We start from the raw sequence: 19,863 nt of genomic DNA, 5'->3' as shown, positions 1-19,863 counted from the left end.
TGTACATATAAATAACAATTAAAGGGTATTTTAAGAGTGCCTAGACTTTAGATGGGAAATGCATGTAAAATCTGGTAAGACCCTAAACATATTAGCCAATTGGTTTGTCACTGTATTATACGAGACGGAAAACAGGCTTCCCATGAATTTACTATTTACATCAATGACCGTAGTTGCTGAGCATTCTTGCCCCGCTAGTGCTTTTCCAGAACAAGCTGCATCTGGAGTTTATGGACAGTGGCGAGTGATGACGAATAGTTTATTGCTTAGAGATTCCGGCACGTCACTTCCTGGTCTATGATAGCAGTTGATTCTAGATTATTGATCACAGAAGAATGGCAGCATGTCATGGAGTGGCGACAATAATTATGGAACAGGCGATTACATGGCGACGTTGAGGGTTTCTTTCTCTTCAGATCTTTCGTCCAGCGGTATATCCTTCGGTACATCTTGCTGAATAAATGCATTCAGCAGTTTCTGTAAAGATAGTTTGAGCAAACTAAACTGTATGGTAAGCATTCTAAAAGTTGTGAGCAATAAGAGTGACAAGTGCTTATGGATGATCAACTTCTTTTTTTTGTATAAGTGCGACGTAAAGACATACTCACTCACTTATCTATTTGGTATAGACACTTACCATAACCACTTGTTCCGTGAAAAATAAAATGTGATGATGATCTTCTTTTATATACTGTCCCACAAAGGAAACGCAAAGGCGATTTGTAGTTTTGAAAAGCTACCAGTAACATATTGTGTTAAAAAATTCGTCAAAATAAGTAACAAATGTGTTGGTAACATGGATTTACACAACTGCGCAAGTACAAAATTTATTCTATCTGAAAATCTTGATTTGTAAAAAGATTAGAAAGACATTGCCACCACACAACAGACATCACCTTCCAGTTGAAATTGTGCAGTAAGAGCATTCATTCTCTGGCAATAAAAATCCAGATTACTTTCACAGATTGGCATTCGTTTTGAAGGACTTTCAAGGTCAAATTACTGTGACGTCTTGCCTCTGCGACAGGGAGCATCGCCATTGAAAAGCCGCATGCTGGAGATTACCCACCTTCCGTTGCCAGGTGTCTGCATGTGTGTCTGAGGTAGATATCATGGCTTGCAGCTCGTTGCAAGGAAACAGGTATAACAAACGACCGTCCCCGTACAGGTAGACCTCAAGTTATGACTGCAGCCCAAGATCGGTACATCCAGGTACTACAGTTGCGTGATCGTACTGCCACGGGTGAGCTCAGCAGGAAAGGTGCCTGGACTTCAGAGGGTATCCGGTCAAACTGTACGGGACAGTTTGAAAGAGACTGGTCTTAGAGACAGGAAATCCGACGTCTGGATCGTGCTACGTCGCCATCATCGCGCTCAACGTCTGTGCTATCTCAAAGTATCCACTTGTTTGTTTAGACATTACCTCCTTCCAAACTGGTTGAAACTTTCATTCACTAAAGACTATTAATTTTGTGGACGAGTTATACATGTTTAAAAATAAAACATTTTTGTAACAGATTTCTCGTGTATGCGTTTCTTTGGGGATAGTGTATATCACCGACATAGTGTACGTGTAATCCCCACCCTCTCAGCAACACACACAAACAGATGCATTTACAGTCAAGTATACACACTGAAATCAAAAGCATAACATATTCACTCACTCACCCATCCACTCACACACACTCACTCATTCACCCAACTACTCACACCCACTCGGGAGGATAATTAACTTAAGTTACCCGTTTAAATGTATCCCCGCTGGACTTCCATACACAGTAAACTACCCAGCATGGCGTGGGAACAATAATAAAGGCAGATATAAGCCAACCAATCACAGTTGCCCACTCAGGATAGAAGTAAGTGCCGTACTTCGGTGGCCGGTATTCGTAAAAGGCGTACCCGAATATAATCTGCAAGCAATGAAATCAATAGATACTTTTGAAATATCAAACCCAAGTGTGGCGCTCATTCAGACACTTGGTATAGCAATACAGTTAAACACGGTTGTGTCGAAATATGATTTGTCGAAGTTACGATTGCCAGGAAGCAAAAACTGCGTCAAGGCGTAGTCATTCGTGTAGGTTGTAACACACTTGGGATAACTCGCAGTATGTATGCTGGTCCATTTTAACTTCTGGGGTAGTTGGGCATCCTACACTCCGTTTGAGTCGGAAACGGACCGATGAAATGCAATTTTTAACATTGTACAAAATTGCCACATTAATATAAACAGTACACATGTTTATCATTTACTAATACTCAAGAGCTTTCTTATGTTTGAACATTTTCCGGACTCCACCGAAAAGGTTGTTTGAGAAACTATCATCACTGAAAATACAAACGTTCTTATCTGTCGCGGCGGGCTGAAACCGCAGAAACGGAACAGCCAGTCTTGGCGGGGGACATTCACATACATGTTTGTTGGAATCCATTTTTGTGATTTTTCTCACAGTAAGCAGGCTAAATGGTAGATAATAACTCGAAGTATCTACTAGGTAACATAAAATTCGACACAGCAGTGTTTGTTGGTAGTCGAATGCCTTACCACGAGCAGTCCAGGGGTAATGTACTTCATAAGGAAAGCCAGCCACTTCGGAATTTTCTGCCCATACATCTCCACCGTACACTTATCCAGTCTGTGTACACCTGTAATGCAGATGTCACGTTATGCACAGGAGTATTATAGAAGTATTCACGTGACAACTGGGGACTTGTGATTGCCCAGTTGTTAGATAGCTCGCTGGTCAGAACGCAGGCGCGGGTTCGATGCCGAACAGGAAAATCTCACTCACTCACTCACTCACTCACTCACAGGACAACAGTAAGTTGGGTACTTTTTGTTTAGTTTTATTTTTTGTTGTTTCTATCAAGGCCCTGTTGACTTTTCGCTTAGGAATAGATCCAAGTGAAAGGAACATAATCACTGAATGACATTTTACTAGGGTCGATTTGTCATTCGTTTTGATTTTGTTCAAACTATCAATCATTGGTTTGCATGGTCAAGCTCCGAACACACATTCAATTCAGATTAGTTAATTTCATTTAATGCCATTGACCAAGACACAATGATGGGAAAGATCATTTTAATAGAAACATCCGACATTGATTTTATTTCACAAAATGGGGTGATGGCAGCGTTTACAATTCCCACCTGCCGACCGCCAGGAACGGAGTATTTTCATCTAGGACTGTCTAATTTCAAAAGTAGCCTGTCCGGTGGTCTTTTTGACCGGTCTGACCATGCTGACTCCGATTATGATTCAGATCTCGAAATGATTGTGCGTTCTAAATTAGGTCATGCAGCTTAGCCGTCACGTTATAATAATTATAATAAATGCAGTATATTGTATTATATTTTTGTAGTTTTTTTTCTTTCTTATTGTTGAAAACCGGAGAGGCAAATATGTATCCGGAATGGTATTTCTTCAAAGTCACCAGTACGGGTGTCTAGATTGGAATTAGGGGAGTTTTGAACACTAGTCATGGGGTAGCGTGGTGATCTATACGGTCGCTGTTTACGTCGAAGATCCGGTTTGATTCCTCATATACAATGTGTAAAGTCTGTCTTCTGGTGTCCCCCGCCGTTATAATGCCGGGATATTTATCAAAATTGGGTAAAATGTAACTCGCACACTTTACAATAGTGATATTTTCCTGACCGTCATTGGGTCAGGTACAAATAATGTTCGAGTTTGGTTCAGACTAATAACAGATTAATGCCAGACGAGAGAATGGCACTACAAGCATAGATGGGTGAGAGAGTCAAGTTAGTTTGTTGAGTCTATATAATATAGCAATATTCAAACAATTTCACTGCTGGGGACACCAGGGATGGGCTTCATACATTGTATCCATGTGGGGAATCGAACCTGGGTCTTCGGTGTGACGAGCGAACGCTTTACAACTAGGCTACCCCACCACCTCCTAATAAACATGGGAACAAATAGGAACATACTATTCGGTCGGACTACCCGATTCTTTCAATCGTCACTGACGCCCACCATACAATGTTTGCTGCTGGGTACATGTATCTTAGCTATCACCATGAACAAATACTTACCAAACACCCAGGCTAGCACGATACACTCCACCACCCCGAACAACATCACAGGGGGCACCGATGCGTACCAGTCTACAAGGATCAGGACGTAGACACCAGCCTGAGGGTCGAACGGGGAACATAGGAAATGATGTTCAACCAACGGAAATATTAGACAGTCATTTGTAGCTGTTTGTTTAAGAAACCCTTTAGATACACGTAGCAAAGCACTCTGCACGATCTAATCTCCTAAGACTGCAAAACGTTGCTCACTCGGCGAGCGGTTTCTTTCCTTCATAGAGCATGTTTGCAATTTTAGGGAGAGACGTTTACGTCAAAAACAGAATAATGGTGCTGTCAACTTTAAAACTTAATCAAGACTAAATACGTCCATCGGAACTTAGGTAACTAGGAAATCATAGGCGTCTGCGATACATAAGGGAGGCAACTCTGCTGCGCCTTAAACGACTAGCCACCGGCGTTCCTGAGGCAAGAGTAACATGCATCAACGGCTAGCGCTACAAGTTATAAGAATTCATTAATCCAGACTAGTGCAAGCAACGACACCACGCATGTGCATGCAGGTTATTGCACAAATTACAATTCTCGAGCTTGACATGAACGGGCGGGGTTTAAAGTCGGCGCGTCACTTTTGTTTAGGTGCGTAACAATATTTTATGGCCACATAAAACAAATAATTGTCACATTGCACGATCATCCATTTGTCCAGTACACAAATGAGTGTGTGCAAAAACGAGTGTGACCGGATCTTCAACTCATTAAAACGTGCCAAACCGTATTTCTGAGCGAAAAAAATAAAAAAATGTGCTCCTCCCACGTCACTGTTTTTTCTATTAAAAACTAAGAAAAGTCCTACCGTCGTCGTCACTTTTGAAAAAACAATGTGCCCGAGAAACATTTATTTTTTTATGCAGCCTTATAAAAACTACTAGTGTTACAACGTGCTGACATCGACACGCTTACATTCTTCAAAATATGTAATGAAGGGGCTGTACTTGTTGGACAGTTGCGTTTATTCCAGCAGAAAATTCCAGCCGTTACAGACTTGTCACTCATGGGCAGACGAAATGTACACTGTCAGGTGTAGCCAATTCGAGACTAACTGGAAACTTAAGAGCATTTTATATGTTTGCACTCTGGCCTTGAAACCGAATTCAACCTACCTATTGTAACCCTACCTTTATGCTGAAAAAAACCCATTGTAGTAAGCAAAAAAGAAGTGGGCAGACGTTCCCGCAAACGCTTAAATCAGACACCAACTTGAACAAAGCAACGCTGTCCTTCGCTGACTTTATGGAATCCCAATTTCGTCTTACCTGCGTCGTGTAAGGAAGAGCCAAGAGGAAGCAAGGAAGAAACACAATGAGAAGAAGAAGCCACCGACGCTTGGACAGTGATGGGAACTGGTCAGCTATAGTCTCTTGTGTTATCTCTAAACTCGGAACCTGCAATGAAAAAAGCGTTTTAAATACTTAAGTGTGATTCTATGCCCATGTTAGCAATATGGTGTGGGGGGAGGCTCGCAGGCTGGTCTCGCAGACGACCCGGACGTGTGAAGTCCATTTCTGATGTTCATGTTCCCCCGTCGAGATGTTGCTGGAATATTGCTAAAATTGCTCTGTTCCATACCCACTCAGTCAGTCAAAACCCCATCATCAAATGTCCTAAAATACTACAGATCATGTTTTTGTGATATAAGAAGTCGTTCAACGACATAGCTGAAGATATCCCGGAGCACCCTGATCTGGTTGCGAGGTGCGTGAACACCTGTGTTTAGATGAGACCTCTGGGAAACGTTGTAATCTGCTGTGGTGAGAGCTGGTGACCCTATCTGTATCAAAAGGTCATTAATGACATCTTTTGTATCAGAAAAACTATGACAAACAGAACACGGAGACAGACCTATGGATCACAAATTTGTATTATCTACCAGCTACTCTCTTGGAAAACTCTATTTGCTAAACGACTATTGTCAGTCCGCATCTCTCTCTTACGCACAGAAATAATGTCTGGTGTTTACAAGTCGTTGAGCCCGAATATAGCGTAGACAAGGAGAGACGTTTCAAAGATTGCAAATTGCCCAATGTTATGATGCAGGCAGGTGGTTTCAACCAGAACCTGGCTTTGTTTGTGTGTGTTTGTGAGTGTGTTTGTGTGTGTGTGTGTGTGTGTGTGTGCGTGTGTGTGTGTGAGAGAGAGAGAGAGAGAGAGAGAGAGAGAAAAGTGAGTGTGAAGGGATCTGGACCAGACAATCCAGTGATCAGCATAATATTAATGAACATTGATCTTCATCACTATTGTTGTGTTTGCTCATCAAACTCTCGGGCAATAGTATATTGATATTACTATTTACTATGATAAGTGAGTGAGCGGTCGAGTGAGTTTAGTTTTGCGCGTCATTCAGTAATATTCCAGCTATATGGTGGCGGTCTGTAAATAATCGAGTCTGGACCAGACAATCCATTGATCAACAGCCTGAGCATCGATAAGCACAGCTGGGAACCGATGACATGTGTCAACCAAGTCAGCGAGCCTGACCACCCGATCCCGTTAGTCGCCTTTTACGACAAGCACAGTCGCCTTTCACGGCAAGCATGGGCTGCTGAGGGCCTATCCTACCCGGGACCTTCACGAGTCACTATGATAAGTTGTGATCCTGCACAAAGTGTGAATGGCATAAAATATCGGCGGCTTGAACATATACAGAGAGATAGCTAGGTATGGCAAGGTATGACACGGTATGACACGGTATGACAGAATTGAATCCAAAGCCTAATAATGATTTTGTAGAGAACAGCAAAAATATACCGTCGTATCTAGGCCCAATGTCATCATCGTCATGAAGACCAGCACGGACCATAACTGGGGCAAAGGGAGATATGTCACTGCTTCCGGTAACACTGAGAACGCCAGATTAAGACCTGAAGTCGAAAATGAAATTGATTCATCAGCATATGTATGTCTCACACTGTTGCAACATTTAATACTCACGTTTGGGCTTCACTAAGAGTTTTCTACTCACATTGTCAGTCGATGTTCTTCTGGGGGAAATGTAAGCTCTAGCTCTGCACTCATTTGGTCTATGGGGACTCTATGTTCTGACACACATATATACATGCAACACCAGGTTCTATACTCAGGTTCACTCAGTCTCAATCTATCTCTCTAAGTACAACTTCAATACATGATGACTAGGCAATAGGGGTGGGCGATAATACCTGTTAACCGGTATATTACAATACGAACTTCAATACGATATAATCCGGTACACTTTTCGCGAACCGGCAATTTCCGTCACCATGATCGGTAACGTTCGTGATGCTGTATTTTCTTTATATTATTATACATTGATAGTTTTGAGAATGTTTACTGGTCATATTAATTGCATCTGCGTGGCTTTAAAACCATTACGTAAGATTAGTACCGGCAGGCGTGAATAAACAAACCAAATTGACGGACGCTGCTGCAGACGCTTTTTGCTTGAGTTCCAATCTTCAGAGCGCAGTTTTCAGTTTGGAAACATTTTCAATCACATCTAGGCCCATACATTTGCCAATGGTATTGGAAACAATATCTTTTATTACCTTAACTGCGTGTTGCATTTTCACGGTATATTGCAATCGATATTGCAATAGGCCAACACACATCGCAATGTATCGCAAAACGGATATTTTGGCAATACTCAACCCAACAAGGCACCCGTGCACCACACGGGGAACAGAGTGGCGTGGATATGCTTCCGAAATGAAGAGCTCGGATTACCAACACACTAAACTCCCAATGTCAAATATGTCTTTTTGAATAGTTCGAACCTACTCTGATTTTTTATCACATATTTCAACTCATTGGTTTGATTCGTTAACCTTGCACTCATGTGGGTCGTGACTGGATGAATACTGGAGCCCGTGACTGGATGAAAATCGGGCAGCATCTTCGATGACTTACCCCGTTTCATTGTTATTTGTTTCAGTATAAAATTAATCTCATGTCTTTCACGACTAATGGGTTCTGTCTCTCTTTAAATAGCCTTTCTGCCTCCATGTCGTACCCAACCCTTATGAGTGAGTTAATATTTAACGTCACATCGTCAATATTTCAGTCAAATCGTGAATGAGAACATTTAACACTGAAATGGAATATATGTTTATTATAAAAACCTGTCGACAAAGGACAGTAAAACAACTAGAAAATCACAATTCGATTTAAAACTAGCGTGGAAACTTAAAACTAATATCACTTGGTCTATTTGGACAATTGTTACGGGAGCGTATTTTCTGGAAATTGTATTATTAATTATGTAATAATTATTATTGAGTCAAAACTTTTAGGTTTTTAAGTGATAAATATTATGGGTCACATTTCGTATCATAAATGTTCAGTGGTATTAGCATTTTATCGGCAGGTCTTAAATGCAGTTCTCCAGAGTTACCTCTCTTTGAAAAAGGTAATCACTAGGCTGACCGAGAGAATTCGACGTTAGTGGCGATGGTCGTAAGTGCTCGAAACTTCTGGAATCAATGACTGTATATATAAAGGCTATTTGCCGTGTTGGCGACAAGGATACAGATTAACTGGAGTACATATCTGCCAATCTCCGCCAACGCTTGATCTACATAACCGCTGCCTGACTGCCCGTTGTGTTACATTCTGCGTAACTGTTTCTCACTCTCACATCAAGACTTCGGTGAGTTGACATTATATGTATGACCAATGACTTTAGAATTGACTCAGTTGTATTGTACAGGAAACCTCTCCTGTGAATTTTTTGTATCTTGCCTTTGTTTTTGCTGAATACAAAAAGATTGGAAATCTTAGATTTGTCACTTTTATATTTTGCTGGTTCTGTGGGGATTTCCTACCCACTTTGTCACGGCAGTTTGTAACAAAATACAACATAAAAGCAGGCTATAGATCGGCAACAACAGAAGGTTGATCACCAGACTAGGGACCATCCCAGGTAGCATGACAGCATTGGCCTAATGCTGTATTACTGCCGCGAGTTACGCTTGTGCCGGCAACGGGGCTCACGGCATTGGCACAGCACTGGGCCAATGCTGGGGAGCCACTGTCTCTCAGCCACCAGCTGGTACCAGCAGATTCCCAGCACTGACCATGTGTTCTAAATTTAACCTCTTTATCAGTTCATCTGCCCGGAGCTACTTTTAGTTGTGAAACATGAAGATTAACTTACAAATATATCTAAAAAGCCCTTGTCCAGTTTCACACAATCAGTGCACAAGTGTTTTTGCAAATGATAAAAGTTTATAGTCTAATTATAATTTAATAGAAACTACAAACCATGGAAACATTTGAAACAGGCATTTGCTGCAGACTGTCAACTGAAGAATTTCTCCTTAGAGCGGTATCTTACACCAGTGTTCACTCTTGCACTTATCCGAGGATTTACAGATTTCAAGTCCCTTTTCCACGTGATATACCAGGATCATTTAAGAAAGGTATAGTCTACCATATTTTCACAATTTTAAAATAGATGCAAATATGTTACAAAAGAATAAATGGGTTATTTGGAAGTGGCTGTAATTGGATACGTAAGTGCCACTGAGTTAAACGTGGCCATCCTTACGATTTACAGCATTTCATTTCAGTACTATACTTGTCACTGTTTTCTGTAATCAGAAATACATATGCTTTTCGATCAGTACCACATTTGGTAACAATTCCATACTTGACTGACTGGGATTGTTAAAATTTCAAATTATATTATGAAAATAAGTGTTTGAAACATACAAACTTCATATAGTTAAATATTGATCAACATTGAAAGGAGCTTCAGAGGTAAGGCGATCTAGAATTGTCAAACTTGTGACTTCATATGTGACAATACACAATAATATACATTGAAATGTTTAATGAAATTAGAGAATTATTGATACAGCAGCTTTATGTACTTTCACGTCCAATTTCAATTTCCATTTCAGAAGCAGCACGGAAGGACCCAGCGTGCACGAGGGCGTCTGACTGTGAACTGGAAAGCCTCATAAAACTGCGACCAACGTACAATAGACAACTCTATCATCAAAAACTGTGTTCCACAGGAGATATCGCTTGTATGAGATCGTGTGTCAGCTCCTGGGAGATATCGTTTTGACAGTAGACTTTGTACAGTGCCCTGTCAATGAACTTGATGACGTCACAATGCTATGGCATCATTGCTAACGGTAATACAGTTTTGACAGTTGTACATTTTCATTGAAAACTATTGAAGTATGATTTTTGATGATGCATAGAATCTCATTTCATTACATATTATTATAAAAGAGAGAATTAAAGTTAAGAAGATACATTTAATTATTTTGTTTTCTGTTTTCAACCGCATAGATTCAACTAATTACGACATACGCACATTTTAGTATTATAGAATTGCATATCGTAAGACAATGTGTAGATATTTGTTAAAGTTCTATTTTTTGTAAGATATATAATGATATGTGAACACATGTTCCGTTTCATAAACTTTTATTTATTGAAACAATCTTGTTCAGAAACATTATGAATTTAACTTACAGTTGGTAAATACAGTGTTGTAAAGTGTTTTACAGTATCTTTACAAATGCCGATTGTCACAATCACAAGGGATGGATGGTAGAGAAAACCAAGATACGATTTCTTGGCATTAGTCAATGAAGAATCATATATGTACATTAAAAAGCCAGGATGATATGATTGGCAAAAGGAAGGCACAGTATTGGCTACAGACTGGCACGCCATCATTGGGCCAATAATTGGCCAGTATTGGCTACATACTGGCTTGCCATCATTGGGCCAATGCTGGGCCAACGTTGATAATCAGCGTTGGCCCAATGCTGAATGCCAGCACTGGCCCACTTTGTTTCCAACAGTGGCCCAATGCTGGCCCAATGCTACCATGCTACCTGGGATGGGGACTTACAGTACTTTTCCTTCCTGCATTGAGCCTAGTTGGATTTACACCATCCCTTCATCTGCTGGCGATTGTAAGACACGTTAACCAAAATTAAAACAACAAGAATACTACGTTTTAAAAGCCTGATAAGTTTACATTGACTTGAAAGTTTTGGGACTTACGCACCCTCTCAGGAGAACAATAATTTTACAATACTTAAACCCCCTTTGAGGGTACAATCACTAACAATTCTAGTCACTAATCTAATCTACCAAATACATCTGTCTACAGAGCATATTAATCACAATACAATCAATTTCCTTTAAAACAAACTAATGATGAAATGAGCACTAGCTGTGTTAGAAAGACCCTTTACTGTTTTTACAGTAAAATACACATCCCTTATGATGAGCCTAGTTGGATTTACATCATCCCTTCATCTGCTGGTGATTGTAAGACACGTTAACCAAAATTAAAACAACAAGAATAATACGTTTTAAAAGCCTGATAAGTTTACATTGACTTGAAAGTTTTGGGACTTACGCACCCTCTCAGGAGAACAATAATTTTACAATACTTAAACCCCCTTTGAGGGTACAGTCACTAACAATTCTACCAAATACATCTGTCTACAGAGCATATTAATCACAATACAACAATGAAATAAATTTCCTTATAAAAACTAATGATGACCCTTTACTGTTTTACAGTAAAATACACATCCCTTATGATGGTCAGCCCGTAGGACTCAGATGAAGACTTCAAATCAAACCAAGAAATCTGATGTAAATCTCTAATGGTTTACGTATGCATTTTACCTTACTACATTACATAGATAGCCTTTATCTTAACAAGTTGACCAGGACAGCGTTTGTGATCGTGACCATCCGTTCTATTTTTAGAAACTTAAACGCAATTATCAGCAAGAGTCGGTATATTAGATATATAGTTTGTATATGAATTGTTTTGGATTATCTCGTAAATAGTACAGCTACATGGCGGCGGTCTGTACATAACCAGACAACCAGTGATAAACAGCATGAACATCGATCTGCGCAATCGGGAACCGATGACACGTGCCAACCAAGTAAGCGAGCCTGACCATCCGATCCCATTAGTCGTATGTTACACAGACGTGAGCAAATATTGTGCTACGATGCTTCTCGTAATATCCAGTCAGTACAACGGCAGCCTTAAAGTTAATGAGGATCTATACTTGTTTAACTCCAAACTCGGCAATATGTCAACGGTGTCGGTCAGTAATCTAGCCCAGACATCCCAGTGATCAACAGCATGAGCATCCATCTATGCAGCTGGGATATGATGACACACATCAGCCACGTCAGTGAGCATGACCACCCGATCCCTTTAGTCTCCTTTTACGACAAGCATTGGTTACTGAAGACCAGTTCTGACCCAGATCTTCGTGGATTGACAATACCCGTCCTCACAGGTCTGACACAGACCCTAGGGTGGGATTATTTCCATATATACTATTATAAGTACTAGAGATACAACCTAACAGAGGCAGATACGCTTACGGGAGTTCAGATAAAATCAAATTGTGGAGATTATCTCCTTCAATAATGACTTCAGTCGTGCATTCGCGCACCTGTGCTGCTACTTATTCAGACTAATAAGCCGCCATATAGCTGGAATATTGCTGAGCGCAGCGTAAAACTAAAGTCACTCAGTCACTCACTCACTCCAGACTAATGGCGGACACTATGTCCTTGTCCATTATGATACCATGTCACGGTTACTGTTGAAAGTATTATTTGATTTCCTGTTACCTGACGACTGGAAATTGTCCATGTTGGACCCCGTCACATAGGCCATGTGTCCCAACACCGTGAAGATGGACAGTCCACAGAAGATGGTGATCAGGGGATCAACGATGCACAGAACCATCGCAACTCTGGGAATTGGGATAACAATATTCAGTGATGACCTATGATTCAAGAGAGGTGGTGTGTGGTGGTGGAGGTGGATGTGAATGTGGAGGTGGTGTGTGGTGGTAGAGGTAGAGGTGGAGGTGAAAGTGAAAGTGGAGATAGTGTGTGGAGGTAGAGGTGGAGGTGGTGTGTGGTGGTAGAGGTGGATGTGGAGGTAGAGGTGAAAGTGGAAATGGTGTGTGGAGGTGGATGTGATGTGTGGCGGCAGAGGTGGAGGTGGAGGTGGAGGTGGAGGTGGATGTGGTAGTCCCTGTTGATTCCTAAAATGCCTAAGCATGGCACCACTCAGCCATTCACCACCACCACCACGCATGATAATATTATGCCAACATAAAAATCAAAGTGAAAGACATTGAGGTTTGAGGGAGGGAACTGATACAATTGTAAATGTAAAACGTGGACTTTATGCTCTCATCAGCCAACTACCAGCACTGAGCCTTTAAAAATAAATCATTATAATCAAACTGATTAAACAAAAGTGTTCTCATCACAACTGACTAGCATGAGGTAGGTTCGGTTACTGTACAAATAATTAATGTCCATGACCAGACAGCGTTATAAGGAGGCATGTCGAAAACAGCACACAATATTAATGTTTTGGATGCAATGTTTTATCATTCAAAATTGAACATTCCATTCATACACTGGGCCGATACCATCGTATCCCGCGTCCTAATGTCGTCTCTGTACCGTCAAAGACTGGAAAATGTGAACAGTATGCACTTTTGCCGTCAGTATTTGAAGATGAAAAATAAAACACACACACACACAGAAAAAAAAACCCAACGAAAAACCAACACAACCTCCCCCCCTAAAAAACCCAACAACAACGAAAAAAAACAACACAAAAAACAACAAAAACCCAAAAACAAAACAAAAACCAACAAGAAAACTCAAACCAAAAAACCCTAACAACAAAAAAACAACAAAAAGAAAAAACACACAAAAAAACAAAAACAAAAAAAAACAAAAAGAAAACAAACACCCCAACTAACCCCCCACCCCCACCCCAAACACACGATCCCATTCAACAAGTATACCTACACAAATTTCCTGAAGTCTACTGTCACCCATCATGTCGGTACACGTCTATACAATCCCTGAATTAATATTATATTAATATTTTTAAATTAAGCCTAACATTACCGCTGCTCTAAATACTGTTCAGCTAACAACTACCTGTTGTGCAAGCAGACTATATTGATCCATTATATTTAAATATGTATAAATACCACTCTGGGGATTATTAGTTTTGGTACACCGTGACGTTGTTCAGAATGTGCAGCACATGCTTGGCAGGGCACAATAAACACAATACTCATTCAAGCATCTGCAGAAGATCACTCGGCCGTGAAGTCGGATGCAGTCAGTATTTGTTGCATATACGAAGCATGTTTATTGGACCATTTATCGAGAAGTGATAAGTAGCAAGGAAGATAACCCTACATTATTATCATTGCGAAATTGAGCAGATAAGAAAGGAAATCCAAGTTTATTTGCAGGTTGAAACCGTAAACGGAAATTATCTAGCATCCCACAGACAAGTAAGGTACCATTTTATGATTGCCCGAAATGAAAACGGACTTGAATCAGGCGTCGGGCGATAGTATTTTAGAACCCCTAGTATACCTGTAGCAGTTACTGTTCCGCTGATTGTGACTGGAAACGGTGTTGGCGATCCCAGTGCTCGTCCCCATGGAGTGAAGGGCGTAGCCACATGCTTCGATCCATATCTACGGCACATGAACATCACAGTGCTTCTTAATTTAATAGTTTTATAACTCTGCACTCAGGTGTGTTTTAGCCGTATGTCATGAGAGAGTGTAAGTAAAAGCCTCTTTTAGCAATATTCAAGCAACATAACGGCGGAGGACATCAGAAAAGGCGTACAATGTGGGGAATCAAACCCGGATCTCCGGCGTGACGAACGAACGCTTTATTCATTAGGCCACTCCATCGTCCCTTGAAAGACATGGCTCAGCCAAGTACGATAGCCTGGTCCCCCGATCACCTCCACCCCCAGTTGCCATTAATGACTAGCGTAGTTTGGTGATTTTACTCATGCTGAAGAAGTGTTGCTTGGTATCAGAGTATTATTTCTGGACACATGACAAATCGATTCTGCGCCGGCACACCAATGATCGAAAGCAGTAGTGTTCCAATACCATCGCTGGCCATGGAGAGAATCCATGGTTTGAATAAGCTAAAACTGACACCTGGATTAGCACCATGTCAAATCAGACAGATCTCCATGGAAACTATAATGTTTGTTTTTTTGTTCTGTTGCCACCTCTTGTTTCAACCAGAAAACGACCATAACTTTTAAATGATGTACAAAGAACAATTTGCATGGAAATTATGAGCAATGGTTTATGACGTTATATCAGATTTGTAAACCTTTAATTTTGTAAACCTTTTGTTTGCATTGATACTCACGCTAGGGTTTTTCAGCTTTCCAAAGTCTGGTCGTATGAGATAAAACAGTCCATCTGTCGCCCCTGGCAGCAAGGAGCCCCGTATGAGGAAGACTGCACACACCAGCACCGGGCACATAAAGGTCACGTACACAATCTGGAAATGATGTTATATTGCATTGTCTGTAAGATAGAAAGCTTGGACGATGCAATAAAGTGATCGACAGCAAGAACTTCGATGCGGGTAAGTGAGATACGATGACGTGTCAACGAGCCTGACCACCAGATCCGGTGTTCTTTTACGACAAGGTTGTGCTGAAGATTAATACTAACCCGGACCTGATGGCTCTTGGTAGGACTACAGCTCTGCGGCGTCAAACAAAATACACACGTTTTATATACATACACTAGTGTGTGCTAATTATAAAACTTAGTTACCTCTTTTGCAAATACTTAATATCGAGACTGACTTCCACCTCCCAGCCACCCTTCCGCCCAGCCTTCAACCCACAGCAGTGTTGTCGTGGAATCGTCGAACAAATGTGCTAGGCTATTGTGACGTTTAATATTCACTGACATTACCTTGCCCGTCACTCGGATGCCTTTAAACAGCATGATGTACATGGTGACATAGGTGAAGGTCAGACATCCAAACAATGGCCACCGAACTGCTCCAGTATCACTCAGGCCTCGCGAGATGTCCAGTGTATTGTATCTAAGTTTTGTGAACAAATTCTCAGTGTGGTCAAAGATGGCAAGCGTTCGTTCGATTGTTTTGTTCTTGTTTTGTTCGGTGGTTTATCTGTTTTGTTGTTTTGTTTTGTTTGTTTGACGGTTTATTTATTTGTATTGGGGGTATTATTTTGTTGGTTTTTTTGTTAAATTTTTCCATATAGTTTGGTTTTTCGTGTTTTGTTCCGATGGGGGTTGAGTGTGTGTGTATGTTAATGTGTGTGTGTGTTAGTGTGTTGTATACTGGTAAATAAGTAGGGAAACTGTACCTGCAATGTACGATTGTCGAAATTGGGAGATATATCAGATTGAATCAATGTTGATACAATAATAATGGATGTTTTGAGAATACATCACCACATAGATTTCATTCACATTCCCCTTGTTACGTGACTTGAGTATGACATGAAAATTTCAGGTTTACAATTTCAGGCAGTAGTGTGTGATATGTTCCAGAAAATCCTGACCATGCACTGATGAAAGAAAATTATCGGAAAAAAATGGTCTACAGAGATTTATCGACCTAACGTCATGATTCATAATGACACCCCATGCACGTGTAGGTGGCTCCCACGTTGTGCACGTGCTTCCATGCATTGTGTTTGCGTGTGGTGATAACGTGAAATGACGCTGCATACCCAAGATGAATGTCATTGTAACGTTCCTCAATGAGGACTTCAACGTTCAGGTTCCCCTACTTTGTTGAAGAGTATATATACACCGAAATACATATACATTATGGTAACTTAGAAAACAGTTCATTCATGTGGTACATCTGAGGGTTATCCTTGCTGTCGTTCAACTGTTATCAACGATATTTTGTATATCAAGGCCAATCCATGACGCCTGAATGCACAAGAAGTAACTCGGAAACGTTATTGCAAAGAACGAGAGGTTAATGTTCTGTCAGCTTCTGAAAGTATCTGTTATTGACTACCAAGGGGGCCCAACATCGTAATCATATCAGCCGAATAACTAAATAATGACAGGTGAAATCAGATGCCCATTGAAGCATTTAGATTGATGTATAAACATCCGAACCCGGTGTAAATTACTGTATAAGAGGTTATGAATACAATAACTTTAATACTTGCCTCCAAAATTCTTCTGAAGCACTAGCAAATTTGCCAGTGGACGCATTCGGATGATCCCAATGTGTAGCATTCATGACGCCTTGTAGAGGAACAGTACCATTTAGTGTAGTGTTTGTCCATGTATGTCCATAGAGAGTCGATTCCACACAGCTGGGCGTGTTCCAGGCGTTGCCACACGTGGACCATGGCAATGGGTTGAAAAAGGAGTTGAAGAAGTAGTAGAGGTACCAGGAGAAGTACATGGAGGTGTACATGGCGTATACCCACGATACCAACGCCGTGCCTAAACCAAGACCTGTTGAGAAAATATCAGTATACACGTAATGCATACTTAGCATTATCCCAACCATATTGTGGTCTGTCACTGATCGAATGTGGACCAAAAAATGTCCAGTGATCAACAGCATATCTAGTGATCAACAGCATGTCTAGTGATCAACAGCATCAGTCTAGGAAATATAGATGCGATCGCATGTGCCAACCACATCAGGAAGTCTTACGATATCAAATGCTGTTCAAAGATCAGTTCAAACCCTCGTCTTTACTGTTTACTTATATTGAAGCGTGCCTGAATAACAGGTTTTAGACACCACCACATTGCTTCGATCAAACATAAAGTAGTTGTTTGAACTTAATGATTTTCCATCGTAGTTTGACCCGTGAAGGTCCCGGGGTAGAATAGGTCTTCAGCAACCCATGCTTGCCACAAAATGCGACTATGCTTGTCGTAAGAGGCGACTAACGGGATCGGGTGGTCAGGCTCGCTGACTTGGTTGACACGTCATCGGTTTCCAATTGCGCAGATCGATGGTCATGTTGATTATCACTGGGTTGTCTAATCCAGACTCGATTATTTACAGACCGCCGCCATATAGCTGGAATATTGCTGAGTGGGGCGTAAAACTAAACTCACTCACTCCATCGTCGTTTAACCGAAAGACGTTTATTTAACTATAGCTATATGCCTCACAAACAGGTGTATGTATGCCAAAGTCTGCAGCAAATTTCAAGACGGTTTCCAAAGGCATTGTAATGTTACTACCAAACAGTGTGCTCTGAGTAAATGTGAGCAATAAGCGTACAAATACTGCACTGAATTAAAGAGAATGATGAAGTAAATGCTCGAATTATGCATGAAATAGATGCATGAGGATTAAATTAAATTGGATTAAATTGTGAAATTTCTTAAAACATTTCAGCTTCTTCAGAGACATATTCGTAAATATTACTTGAATTCAATGAAACTTGAAATCTAAATATGATTCAGCAGTTACTGAAGCATTTGTTTTAAAGCCTTGATGAATAGTCATATTGCATATTTCACCTTTCATGGCAGGGCAAAACCTCCACACCTCGACAGGACCTTTCTGGTAGTACTGGCCAATGACTACTTCCAGGAAGTACAGGGGTAGGGCACAGAGACCAACAAACACAAGATAGGGGATCAGGAATGCTCCTGAAAACAGTACAATGACAGAGATGGTAAGGTATACTGTACCTTTCATGGCAGGACAAAACTTCCACACCTCGACAGGACCCCTCTGGTAGTACTGGCCAATGACTACTTCCAGGAAGTACAGGGGTAGGGCACAGAGACCAACAAACACAAGGTAGGGGATCAGGAATGCTCCTGAAAACAGTACAAAGACAGAGATGGTAAGGTATACTGTACCTTTCATGGCAGGACAAAACTTCCACACCTCGACAGGACCCCTCTGGTAGTACTGGCCAATGACTACTTCCAGGAAGTACAGGGGTAGGGCACAGAGACCAACAAACACAAGGTAGGGGATCAGGAATGCTCCTGAAAACAGCACATTTAAAGCATCTCCAAAACCAGCACTACTGAGACCAATATATTTTGTCTCCATGGGCGGATCCATTGGTGGGATGCACGGGTGGATACGGCATAAAGACGGATCACGTAGCTAGAGGATGGATATCGAAATGTGGGACAACAACGCTCTCACTGATCTCCTGTGGACCCCGAGTCCCATTTACGTTACCGCGAATGGTGATGAGGGCAATCTTGCACTTCTGCAGTGAGTGACCTTTTCCCCCAAAGGGAATCTGGATAAACCAGAGCTGTGCTCATTTGTCTCCGGGAAATTACACTCTGACATCTCGTTGTCTCAGACAATTTAGATGCCAGATATTACATCAAAACTGAAAGGAGAGAATGTGCCAAGTTATCAGTAAAATCTTGACTTCATTGTGACACAACGTAGGGATATGGCATTTCGAGCCGTTCTTTTCTTAAATCACATAATCATAGATCTATGAATTTTGTGTTGCCTGATTAATTCCGAAATGTGCATGTTAACTGCGACTTTCAAATCACATTGTGTACGGGTTTCAAAAACACCACATACATCGTACGCCTCACGTTCACCTACATGTTGCAGCGATACCTATAGCGCGCAGTCGTCCTGCTTGTGTGAAGGATCAAAGCTGTTAACGTTGATAACGTCATTTTGAGCATCCGGCGTTGACTCCGTATAAGCATTTACCATGAATGTTGTCTTGCGGGGTGGCCACTCTCGGCTTTCCAGTTCTGTGACTATAAGACTAGATACTTCTCATTCGTGTGGTCTCCCTTTTATAGCGGAAAATTTGGTCAAAAGTTCCTGTGCGAAACTCCGATCTGCAACACCCCGTCGCACATTCTCGTTCCTCTGCTCATAAAGGTTTGCATTTTCATGCGAACCTTGAAGAGCTATGT

The 19,863-nt window shown here is 41.1% G+C and overlaps 2 protein-coding genes across 2 annotated transcripts; both read right to left on the bottom strand.

Moving 5' to 3' along the window:
- Window positions 1-381: 381 nt before the first annotated feature.
- Window positions 382-12,785, bottom strand: LOC137260478 (sodium- and chloride-dependent glycine transporter 1-like). Its single transcript, XM_067798144.1, has 7 exons — window positions 12,740-12,785; window positions 6,872-6,984; window positions 5,380-5,508; window positions 4,064-4,163; window positions 2,549-2,649; window positions 1,743-1,913; window positions 382-477 (listed from the first exon to the last, which is right to left on the bottom strand). Exons 1-7 carry the CDS (start codon window positions 12,783-12,785, stop codon window positions 382-384), a joined length of 756 nt encoding a protein of 251 aa, XP_067654245.1.
- LOC137259485 (sodium- and chloride-dependent creatine transporter 1-like) lies at window positions 12,786-15,939 on the bottom strand (the record flags this gene model as incomplete). Its single annotated transcript, XM_067797128.1, has 4 exons — window positions 15,898-15,939; window positions 15,338-15,472; window positions 14,531-14,634; window positions 12,786-12,864 (listed from the first exon to the last, which is right to left on the bottom strand). Coding segments are annotated over exons 1-4 (360 nt in total), but the record flags the coding sequence as incomplete, so codon positions are not given.
- Window positions 15,940-19,863: the final 3,924 nt, after the last annotated feature.

Source organism: Haliotis asinina, chromosome 13, assembly GCF_037392515.1.
Source record: "Haliotis asinina isolate JCU_RB_2024 chromosome 13, JCU_Hal_asi_v2, whole genome shotgun sequence".
In the NCBI taxonomy this organism is placed as follows: Eukaryota; Metazoa; Mollusca; class Gastropoda; order Lepetellida; family Haliotidae; genus Haliotis; species Haliotis asinina.
This window is presented reverse-complemented; position numbering and strand designations above follow the sequence as displayed.

Bases quoted from the DNA above. Each gene is read 5' to 3' on its own strand.
- LOC137260478 (XM_067798144.1), bottom strand. From the start codon at position 12,785: ATGGCCTATGTGACGGGGTCCAACATGGACAATTTCCAGTCGTCAG. The intron at 6,985-12,739 runs GTAACAGGAAAT...TTTCGACTTCAG, and splicing joins GGACAATTTCCAGTCGTCAG to GTCTTAATCTGGCGTTCTCA. The intron at 2,650-4,063 runs GTAAGTATTTGT...TCTGCATTACAG, and splicing joins CGTGCTAGCCTGGGTGTTTG to GTGTACACAGACTGGATAAG.